The following is a 12,337-nucleotide window of genomic DNA, read 5'->3' as shown; positions in this document are numbered from 1 at the left end:
AAGTTGCTTATGCAGAGAAATAAAACCGCTGCACTTTAAGATGAAGTATCGCACTTCTCCGGATGCTTATTTCTATTGGTGATTTCCACCCAGTCAAATCAAAACCTTTCCAGCAAACTGCTGGGTCAAGTCCAGACCCAAACATCTCGCTTACATTGTCTTAAAACTCCTATTGAAAATGCATCAGACCAACAATTAGGGCGCTCTGCAGGTGGCTGCAGTGTTTTGTGCTGACACAGTGTCCTTCCCCCCCCCCCCCCCCCCCCTTCAGTCGGAGTGAGTGTGCGTTGGCGTTCTCTTGAGGGGAGATTGCTCTGTGGTGTCATGGAGGTGATGCTGTGTGCTAATGAATTTCTGCCCTCTGTGCCAAATGCTGACACTCCCAGCATGCTCAGGGGCTTTCGCTGCTTGTTTGTGGCAAGCGCTGAAAAATTGCGGTAAATTTCTTTTCCGGGTTTGCTGAGAAGCACAATAGTTTGATGTGCTTTGCTCTACCTCAGGAGCAGGCTGCCTGTTTCACACCTGAGCTCTATGGCGGTTCATTTCAAGATACCTTGAAGGGATAGTTCATCCTTAAATGAAAATGTTGTTATCGTTTACTAATGCTTAAGTGCCAGTAAACACCTGTGGGATTTTTTTGTTTTGCAGAACACAAATGAAAATATTTTGATGGATTTTGGTAACCAAACGTCACCGGGCCCCATTGACTTCCATTGTATGGTCAAAATACCACATGAGACATTTCTCACAATATCTTCTTTTGTGTTCCACAGAAGAAAGAGTCAAAGACAGTTTTTATTTTTGAGTGAACTATCTCTTAAATCTTGTTTTGTGTAGTTCTAATGTTTATTGGTCCCAAACTTATGAATGGCTTTTTGCTATGATACTTAAAGGGTGTTTATTAAAATGTTCATCCAACTCTTTTTTTCTACAATAACTGATGCTTTGAGGCACTAATAATGCTGAAAACCATTAATACAGTAGTCCAGTGTGGCTTTTTCAAACAAACATTTTCAGTCTAAGTAGGCCTGCCTGCTCTTAAGGTAAAGTTCCTGAATTGGACGGCTCCTCGTCCGGTGGAGGAGGATATTACTCATTTGGTATCTCTTTTGGTTTCTAGATGGTTTCTGTGCAAATCGGGCCACTCTGCTTTTGAATGAAGGGTGATATTAATTATACGGATATTAACAACGAATCCTGTTGAATGTGTAATCGTGTGGTATGTTTTTTACGCAAAAATTAGAGCAAAGTCAGGACAGCGTGGCCGTCATGTCGGACTGCAGCTCCTTGCAGGATGTCTTCATGGACCCCACCAGCTCACAGGACAGCAATCCCAAGGGGAATTCTGGGAAGTGTCTTTTTCCAGAAGAGTCAAACGCCGCTGAAAAAGAGAAACAGGCACCGGCTGAAGATACAGGTAAAAGATTTGCATGGTTCTGAAAAAAGAATTTGTACATAAGGGTTCATTACTAAACAAACAGTCACTTTTGGACTTTTTGGATGTAACAAAGCTAGAAACATTTTGGTCTGGTGGACACGACCCTAGGCCAGGGGTCGCTCTTCTGCCCCCCCCCCCCCCCCGCTGTGGCACCCTGCAGTCTTTATAAGCCTATGTTTATGCCTGGTATTAAGATGTGTTTTGGTCGATAGGATCACAAGTGGACAAAAGAGGCACATACTCATTTAACCTGCTGCTGTAATCCATCTATTTTGTCCACTTTTGACGACTTCTGTCCCCATTTCTTCAAGAAATATCTGAAAAAGCATACACATTTACTCAGCCTAACACCCTGGTGAGAAAGCATTCTGCTTGGTACGTTTTTCATCTTTAAACCAAACTTTTAGGTCTTAAGCCAGCGTAGTTTAAATCCTGTCTGGTTATCGCACTTCTCATAATGTTTACGCATGATGTTCGTGTGCGGAGAGTAGGTGGTCTCTTGTGGCTGTTCATCAAATGCCGCAAAAGCAAGTGCCAAAACAAAAGATCACAGAAAAAGCTGAAGTCTTACCAAAGCAGCTCTTGCAACACCGCAACACTCCCACTTCTTGCCAAAGTCAAAAAATTATAAATTGCTAACATCTAAATATAATTAAAATCTCACTATGTTGCCACCTTTTGGTGCAAGTGGGTAACTACTACCTTATATTCATAACGATCTGTGTTATAGTTATTTAAAGGTTAGACATATTTTATGGCTCAGACAAATTTTATTTGGTGGGAGGGGGTCCAAAATGGCTCTTTTTGTCGAAAAGGTAGAACTTTGCACAAAATGTTCTCCTTACATAGATCAATAAGTATCTTAAACATGTGTTAAAGGACTAAAGTGATTGTTTAACATCTTTCTACCAAAGATTATTGACTTGATAAGGATTCTCAAGTGTTTGGCCAAAATACGTCAGAAAGTTTGCCTAACTTACAAAACTGTGTATTTTGAACAAACAATATTGCAAAAGTTTGAAAGTTCCCATGTTGCATTGCAGAATGTTCAAATTTGTGTTTTTTCTTAATTTTTTCTTTTAAAGATTAGTGTTTTAGTTCTTGCTGGCTTAATTTATGCTTAAATATTGTTGTTACTGTTAGTTATCAGTTGTGTTTAGATGTTTGTAATGAATGATTGTTAACTATGGTAGAGGTTTGTGTGTTCAATGTTGAGGTGTAAGTGCATGATACCACGACAAAACCGGCAAATGCACTCAACACAAACTTATACACAGTTATTTGATTAAAGTTTTATAGTTTAACAACTATATATAAAAAGTATATTTTTTCTTGTTTGTGGCAAGAAACATCTGCTTTGCTCCTGATTGTCACCTCTTTCCCTTAAAATCCCACAGGCACCTTAGAAGACAAGAATATGGATATCAGCTCTGCCACAATCTCTCAAGAATCCTCGGTCACTCAGGAGTCTTCCGACACCACTTTATCCATCACCTCTCCTGAAGCATCTGTCCCCAAAACCCCTACAGACACACCCACCCAACCACCGGCTGGACCACTGAACACCACGCCACACAAGAGCCACTCACAGACCGCCCCCTCCAGTGAGGGCAAGCGGAGACCGGAGCCCCCTCCCCCTCTGGAGGTGATCGAGGTGCCCAAATGTCTGCCGATGGGGCGGGAGGAGCAGAGAACAGCGCTGGTGGACTTGTGTGTGAGGTCTCTCTTCCTGTGTCTGAGCCGCTTCCCACAGCACTATAAAAGCCTGTACCGTCTGGCCAACCTGTACGCCTACAGCAGGACACACAAGGTGCAGACATTTTCACACAAACACACTTCCTTAAACCACATGACTAGTACCTTTATCTTCCACTGGACTAACGCTTAAAAAAATAAATGATGGGGTCAAATTTTAATCATAAATCTAAAAAGGAATCAACTATATACCATTAGATGTCAAGAGATTTTTGTAGATCACATTACAGTAAGGCTGGGTTTTGAGACCTTTTTGGCGGTTCGATTCTTATTTATATGGTTTCAATTCGATTTAATTTCGAGTCGATTCAATATCGATAAGTTATCAGTATTTTATTTCAAATATAAGTTTTGCAGACATGGAATCAATATTTAAATTAGGGCTGTCAAACGATTAATCGTGATTAATCGCATCCAGAATAAAAGTTTGTGTATATATTTCTGTGTACTGTGGATATTAATTTTGTATTTATAAACGCATACATGTATAAATATTTATCTTTATTTTATTTATATTTATATTGTATATTAGGAAATATTCTAAAATGTATTTATTTACAAATGATTGATTATTTTTATATTTCATTTATCTATATGGATGTATTTGAATGTGGTTTAAAATACAAAATTTTAATGTACTGTACACAGACAAATATTATGTAAAGACAAAGTTTTATTTTGGATGCGATTAATCGTGATTAATTGTTTGACAGCCCTAATTTAAATATATACGCTGGTAACTGAAACCCCCCACTCAGCTAAATAAATAAAATACACAGTTGCCAAACATTTCTGTGAAAAATAAAAAGATGTGCTAGAGTGAAATCCTGAACAACTTGAAATTCATTAACAACTTGAAACTTGTTTAAGAAATGAATAATGGCACCATTCTCTGGACGAGAGGCGAAATGCAGATAATGTTATCCGAGATACATGAATTAAGAATCCATTCGAGAATATTGATTAAAATCAATATTTTTTACCAAGCCCTATAATATAGTAATCCAAATCCTATCCTAGCCCAAATTTACAAAAATCGTCAGAACAAGATATACAACTACGTATATGTCCAGCGCTAACTGAGCCAAGTCGGTCATATCGTTTACCAGCAAGTGTGTGTGTATTTGAAGCTCATGCACCACAACTGGCACAACCCACAGATAACATGAGTGTGTGTTGAAAACTGAGTGCTCACCTCATGGGCGCAAAAACAGTGTCAAGTTAAGCCAAATGATATAATACTGTGTAACACCACTGACCACTAAACCACTTACATTTGTCTAAAGGTTTATAGCTGCTACTGGTGTTTTTTTGGTGTGGCTTAAATGAGGAGTAGATATGAGCTGACACAGGCTCAATGGGGACTTCCCACACTTACTTTGCATATGTTGCCAAGTCATGTAGAAATCCTTTCGAAATAAATATACATCCTGCTGCTGAATGAGGCTTAAGGCTGTTGTTTGGAACTACTGAACATCATTGAACAGTTGAGGAAGTTGAACAAATTTTAGTTAAACGTTTATATTTAAAAAAAGATTAATGTCATTTTGAATTTAAACAAATCAAGTTATTACAATTTATCTAATAGTATAAACCTTTAAGGAAGACATCATATGGACCACTTTTTCTGTGTTGAAGTGCTATAATCTGGTCCCAAGTGCATCTAGCAACCCAGAAAACGTGAAAAATAAGAACCCAGCAAGTTTGTTTTGTTGTGCCTTTCCCTGCAAACATGTGAGAAATCGAGCCGTTCAGATTTCACTCCTGTTGTGATGTCAAAAGCGGATTTTATTATAATGTTACAGCCCCTTAATCTACACGGTTCCACCCATCGCGCTCCGGCATTGTTGTTTTCAAAAGCGACATCAGTGTACGTGATGCAATGGCTAAAGTTCGTGGACATCATGCAATGTAGTCGCTGCACAGAGTCCAAACCTAGGAGGAGACACCTGTGAATTTATTATTTTTTAGTGGAAATCCCTCAGAAACCATAAGTAAAAACCTTTTTTTTTGTGCGAATCCCTTCAAACCAGAGTGCTTTTTCTACCTGGGACAGTACAAGCAGGATTAGCTTCAAAGTTGTCTCTCAAGAGAGATCGAGATCGACTGAACGAGACAAAACTGCCGATGTAAGTAATATTTTTCAACAGTCGGAATTGACGTGCATGTAGCGTATATATAGGAGGACAATGTTAGCGTATGATAGCGAAGGGAGCTAAGTCAGTCACAGGCTAAACAGAACATTTAAAGGACGTGTTGAACTGACTGTATATAAGTGCAGATGGACACTTGGATTTTAGCTGTATGAATGTTAATACATTATGTGCGTTAATATGTTTAGCTGCGGCATCTGTTTTGCTAATGAACAGGGGCATACACTGCAGGTTATCTCTAATCATTCGTGCTTAGGCTGAAAAATCATGCACAGCTTACTAGTTATTCTTTTACGTTGTGTGTGTAACATTATAACTTGTCAACGACAAGCGCTTCAATCCACGTTATATTTTAGGCAAACATACACACTATAGTGAGCGCTACTTGCTAAGACAGATTTTTTTTTCTCCCGACTAATGATTTGAGACTTTAAGACGAAACTAACCGCAGAGAAATTCAGGAAACATAATTTAGCTAAACCATTGCCATAGCAGTACTACACTTGTGTTGTGTTGACAAGCCGGATGGAAGGGGGGTGGGGAGCGCTGTAACTCATTATCATTTAAAGAGGCATTTTCACATTTTGCGTCACATTTTTCACAAGTTCGTTATTTTAAATGTACACACATGGTAGGCGGGCACAAATAGGATGCACTGCGGTCGCGATACACCAATGGAGTGCACTTTACAGAATGATGCAAGCACACTCACGTTTTCCACGAAGTTTTAGACACAAAATGTGAATCGCGTCTAAATTACACACTTACAGGAAAATGTTCAGTAAGGTGGTTTTGATAATTTAAGGTAGTTGTTATCAAGCTGACATATGTTCATGTGTTTGTTTTTGTGATATGTTGGATTTTAGCTAGTAATATGATGCTATAAAAATGGAGCGTTATGATTGACCGCTTCTCTGAGCGAACTGTCGGAGGTTCGAGAGGAGATGGAAGATATAACCAACTATTCATTTTTTATTTCTAACGATTAAGTCATTAGTTGTTGTAGTTACCTTTTTTTAGGAAGCCCAACGACATGGCCTGTCAAATGAGAATTTCAGGGTTTGTGGTGGATTGGGCGTGTGAGAGTTTGGGTGCAAGTTTTATACCGTGGCGCTGCCTCCTGGCTCCATTGTTAATCCCTTTTGCCCATGTCTGCGCCCATCATCAGGCCTTTTTAAATTCAGGTCATTACAATGGAAGGAAGCGGCGTCAAGCCATCCACATTTTTTGCAGTCTATGGTTTGTACGTATATGTTGTTTGAGTACAGACCCTGATAATGTTCCATTCATTTCTCCCTTTCCAAGCTTTTTCACCGTTTAACCAAAGTCCTTGTTTTGAAATATGCCTCCTCTCTTCACAGCAAGATGTTTATCTCTCTCTCCCTCTCTCTGGCTGATCTATGAGCAAAGATCGTTCAGCTCTGAAATTTAATCACCCCAGAACAACAAGCCAGGGATTTCATGACCACAGCCACCACACGTTTAATCGCGGCTGACTCGCTCCCAAGGCGAAAGCGTGGAAATGTAACTACGGGATTTAATGAATGGCCACAAGTGGCATTTGAGCTGTGGTTTGTTTGTGACATGCAGTGAGAGAGGAGCGTATCATATAATGAAGATGTCAGACCGTAGTCCTCTGATGCTGTGTGTCTGTTGAATTATAGGTGTGGAAATAGATTTTTCTAGTGTTATTATGTTGTGTTATGGGAGCTGTGATTTAGCATTCAGTGTCAGTGTTGTAACGGGAGTTTTTTTAGTTTTACAATTTTTTTTAGTTGTAGTCTTTGTGTGACTTTGTTAGATTAACATAGTACAGTATTAGCCTCAAATTGTTTATATCGTCGCCATCCTTCAAAAACATTGAATGTCCAAATTGGCTGTTTTTCAGGTAATGGAAAAAACGCTGTGCTTTCTAAATGATTAAATACTGTGTCTCTTACAACCCGTTTAGACCATGCGCCCGGGTGCAGCAAAAATGTATTCGTACACCTCAGCTGTGCCCTTAAGACCGTGCACTTAGGTAGCTAAAATAGATCCCACAACGTTTCAAAACAACAGCAACGAAATGCACATTAACACATTTTTTTTGTTTGTCAAATTAGAGCTTTACAGCTTTAACAAATTTGAACAAAAGTTGCTAAATATATGAGAATGCATTATATTTCCCTGCAAACTCGTTTCATGCTTACTCTGAATTTAAAGAGAGGGAGACCGAGAATGCACTGATTCTTATAAACTTGCAATGTGCGGGAGCTTCAAGTCCACACGGTCGCGCACTTGTGCACTTTAAGGAGAGAACATTGGTTGTAATATTTATAGTGCCCATACTGTACATTTATTTTCGAAAAGTTGTCTATATGAAACAACTGCAAAAATATAGTTATAAACTAAAGTAGTACTATATAGATATCTAAACCATAGGTCTTCAACCCCTGGAACTGCAAGTGGTCCGGTTATTAGAGTTTACTCACAGGCAACTTTTCACAGAGCTATATATATATATACACAGAATATAGATTTGTGATGCACCAACATTTTCGCAGCCGTAAATTTCTGGCCGAATCTGATAATGCCATTTTCGGCAAGAAAGAGGCAGAATTAAAAGCCAAAACTTGCGGAATTTTTTTAGTGTGTGCTATTTATACAATTAAAATTGGTTTCCGGCCGAGTGCATCCTAAATTTTCGGTATCGGGTTCGGCCTACCATTTTCATTTCTGTGAATCACATATTCTTTCTGATACTTGATCATCTTACACATGCATTTACATGTCAGTCTTTCTGCTATCTGAATCAACCCAAAACTTTTTACAAAATCTTTTGAAGTATTAAGTTGTTTAGTTATTGCCGTAACACTTTACAATAAGGTTACATTTGTTAACATTTGTAAATGCATTACCTAACATGAATTATAATGAACAATATAGTTTTTAGCATGTGTTTATTCTAAGTAATGTCAATACAATTACTCATGTTAGTTCATTGTCCATTAACTAATGTTATCATTTGCAATGTTTGTTTTTAAAAAATTATTGGTAAATGCAGAAATGAACACCAACTAACATTTATAAATGCTGTAGAAGTGTTGTTCTATGTTTGTTTATATTAGTTAATGCATTAACCCATTGTTAACAAATAAAACCATATTGAAAAGTGTTACTTTTATTGCAAATGATTGCATTTTGCACATTAGCATTATTTGTGTTGCCCTACTACAGTTAATTTCTGACACATACTGCTCCTTAAAAAACAGCAGGAGGTATACTGTAGATTTGTATCAACTGCTCAATGTTTCACATACATTTTTGTCAGAACTCTCATGCACACAGAGCTGACTGAATATATTTGTGTTTTCACAGAACCTGCAATGGGCACGAGATGTGTTGCTAGGGAGCAGTGTCCCATGGCAACAGCTGAAGCACATGCCGGCACAAGGACTTTTCTGCGAGAGGAATAAAACCAATCTGTTCAACGTAAGTCGCAACCTAACTGTAGGTTCTACTTGTATATTAAATTTCGTTTACTGCTCCAGCCTGGAGTTATTAGAGATGCTCAGCGTGTAACTGATAGAGAGAGTTTGCTGTTCTTACATGTGAATATTCAGATATATTCGACGTGAATTCCTCCGATTCAGAGCTTTAAAATCCTCACACACTTACACACACACACACAAATCCAGAGATTACAGGCTCCTCACAGAAAATGCGCTAAACTGGCTGGATTTTCAGTTGTCTCTGGACACCACGAGGAAGACAGATTGCATCACTCCAGAGTGTTTTTTGCGTACACCAACCATGTGCCCACCTGTCCTCACTTTATGGGGAGGTACACACACAGGATCCGATTTAACGAAAAGCTAGTTAGATTTTGCTTTGTGTTTTCGGAGCTGTAGAGTTTTACAGCTGCGAAATAAAAACTTGTTAGATTTTTTTTCTTCAGTTTTTTTTCAACAACCATGAAGGCTGTTTGAAAAATGAAAACACTTACATAAGGAATACAGTAATGTACAGCAACCTAGACACATACTGTACTGTATTTGACTTTTCAAAGACGTTTAAAGAGTAACTATTACCATTTCCTTAAAATTAAATTTCATGCAGTGTGTGAATGTAAGCAGTCATCCAAGTTGCTAAGCTGAAAGTGAAAAAATAACAAAGTTATTGGCTTGGGAAAAAAGGAGTCGACTCTGAATCACGCGATCGAGTCGTCTGTTGTTCTAATATCACATCCGGGTCGGATTTGCTTCACTCCATGTAATGCCAGGCTACGTTCCATTTGCGACACTGCACACGGTAGACCAATCACAGCAGACTAGAGCATCTGACCAATCAGATCAGGGTAGGCTGAGAGTGAAATAATAATAACGGCCTGTTATTAGAAAATGTAAGTGTTTTACATCGTCTTTGTACGTAAACTTGTTGTTGGATGTCCATAATCCAAAGTAGGACCCTAAAAATCACATTTACTCTTTAATATAGTGTAATTGTAAAAAAATGATTTACAATAACAGTCAAATGTTTGAAAAAACTTACCTTTATATTTAAACTGTGGAATTAGGCCGTCTTCACACTTGACTAGAAAAAGTTGACAATGGCTATTTGTTAAAAACACGCTTGCAGCGCTGTTGTTGCCTATAGCAGCCGGCAATGTTCAAAGACAGCATTTGTGCACGAAGGCATCCTGTCTTTCATCTTCATAGGCATCTTTACACAAGTCTATTTGAATTATTTCTATTTAAAAACTTCAATACTCGTTACTCGCTAGAAATGCAATCAGAAGTTATTGAAAATAAAAATGTAATTTACATTTATACAAAACTATACTCCAACAGGCATTTTTTTTTCAAAATTGAGCCTTCTCGTCCAATCACGTTCCTCGCATGCTGTTATGGAAACCACAGTTCTCTGTCATCGGTTTGCTGTGAAAAAGGTGCTTGAAAGGATCGCTGCATCACTACACAGAGAGGGAGATGATAAGAACGAAAAGATGACAAGAAAAAATAAGAATTTTTTTCCATTATTATAGCTCTGCGAATTGTCATGTGACTGAGCACGTGAGAAGTGAATTTTCCGGGTTCGCAGGATTACAAACTCACAACTACACCGGGAATTTATGTTTGTCAGAATGCATGAGTTTTATCGCAGAGGAGCCATGCAGATTTCATTTTACAGACGTCCTCATAAGAAACAAAGACCATCCTAATAGGGCTCATGACTGGACATATATGTTTTAACTGGCAACAGTTTTTCAAACCCTTTTGAGCCACGCGTTGATGAATTCCTGCTGTGTTTTAAATAATTTGTGACAGTTAAGTTTGTTTATTGTTGTAGCCTTAAATAATTTTAATTTTTCGGTGAAACAGGACTGAGTACATACTGTCAGTGAGTGATTTGTTTTGGGCTGTTCTAGTTTGGCCCAGGCTCTGTCTGCATTCACTGGCCAGAGTCTAGACAAAAAAAATTCTCCCCATCCATACACACACCATATGTGCCCTCATATGCAGCCGCCCACTCGGGACATGATGCCACTGTGTGTCGTTCTCTTCACGTCTTTGTCATAATGTCATTCATTTTGTAAACAAATTTTGACACACACATTCAAACACCACTTTTACAAAAAATTAGGACTGTGAGGCGATTAAAATGTCCTAATTTATTAATTAAAGGATGCCGTCAAAAGGTAATTTAAAGCCATTGTAAGACAATACTGAAAGTAGCTTAAGATGTTCAGAAGCTAAAACGGCCATCATTTAGTTTTTCAATAATCTGAAATATTATTTGTATATAATTAAAGACCAAAATAGTTTGGTTACCAACATACAGTACTCAGCTGAACAAAATATATAACACTAGCCTAGTGGTACAAAAGTTTGATCAGGGTCATCATCTTTGCACAAATATCTTTAATTTTGGTATCTTTCTGACAGAATTCTGTATGTTATGTCACGCAGTAAGTTGTTGCATGCATCATATTTGTCACCAATCAACTTTAGCCTATGAAATATGTGGGTGCGTAAACTGCATTAAAAGTTTTAATCGTGCTAATTTTCCATAGCGCGTTAATAAATGCACAGCCATAAAAAAATATTATTGCTTGGTTTTGATTTTTCTTTATCTATGCGGCATTGGTTATGTGAGCAGAGCAGGATTTAGAAGCAATGACGGATATTTCATTTTGATGCAAAAGATAATGAGTGCACTTTGGTTCTTCAGACCAATAAGAGTCTTAGGATAAATGGGATCTATTTTGATGTTGTAAGATGGAATGATAATAACTGTACTTTCTGCTTGCCTGGTTAATAATGTACAGATTCAAACTGATGCTGTTGTTATGATGCAGAAGAAATAAGGTTTAGTGTGAGATCTTAACAGTAAGGAGCTATTCTGTATAGAAGAAAATCATGAAATGCATTTTTTTACATTTTATCAATTGAACAACCGGAACATATTAATGTCTTACTTTATACACCATTTCTCTCTATCAAGTTTCCTTTTATGCTTTAAGGTGAAATGTTAGTATTGGGCTCAGTTTGTGACAATGGGTGTGTATCATTCTAATACAACTCAAGAACTGGACAGTTTAGTTGTGTAAATTCTGATTAAAAGGAGAATAAGAACAAATGTCAGGAAGGATTTAACAAAGACCTTTGACTGAGAGTATGTTTACACGATGAAAACGGAAAAGTTGTTCATTTGCATTTAGAAAAGTTTCACATGCACACTACAGTGTTATCAAAATGATCTGCATTTACATGGATCTGGGAAAACGAGTAAAAACACTTTATCATGCTAGGCCAGTGAATGGCACTGTTGTGCTAAAAAGAAACACATGCCCACATTTTTTAAGGTTAAAGTAATTTTAATACACCTTGTCGGTGTGTATGTGCGTTTATAGTTTGTGTATAAACTATAACTATAGTTTGTCTCCGCTGGTTGTAGTGTTGCTAGAGTTGGGCGATGTCTACCAAATTGCCATCGGACGATGCCTACAGTG

The 12,337-nt window shown here is 37.9% G+C and overlaps 1 protein-coding gene across 3 annotated transcripts in view; it reads left to right on the top strand.

Moving 5' to 3' along the window:
* Positions 1-12,337, top strand: part of cabin1 (calcineurin binding protein 1) — a 71,261-nt gene that overhangs the window by 26,105 nt on the left and 32,819 nt on the right. For all 3 annotated transcript variants that reach the window (XM_056772448.1, XM_056772447.1, XM_056772446.1), the window contains 3 exons: positions 1,244-1,417; positions 2,836-3,248; positions 8,704-8,817. In XM_056772448.1, the coding sequence (XP_056628426.1) occupies positions 1,244-1,417; positions 2,836-3,248; positions 8,704-8,817 (701 nt within the window). The remainder of the gene's footprint in view (positions 1-1,243; positions 1,418-2,835; positions 3,249-8,703; positions 8,818-12,337) is intronic.

This window comes from Triplophysa dalaica, chromosome 18 (assembly GCF_015846415.1).
Source record: "Triplophysa dalaica isolate WHDGS20190420 chromosome 18, ASM1584641v1, whole genome shotgun sequence".
Classification (NCBI taxonomy): Eukaryota; Metazoa; Chordata; class Actinopteri; order Cypriniformes; family Nemacheilidae; genus Triplophysa; species Triplophysa dalaica.
This window is presented reverse-complemented; position numbering and strand designations above follow the sequence as displayed.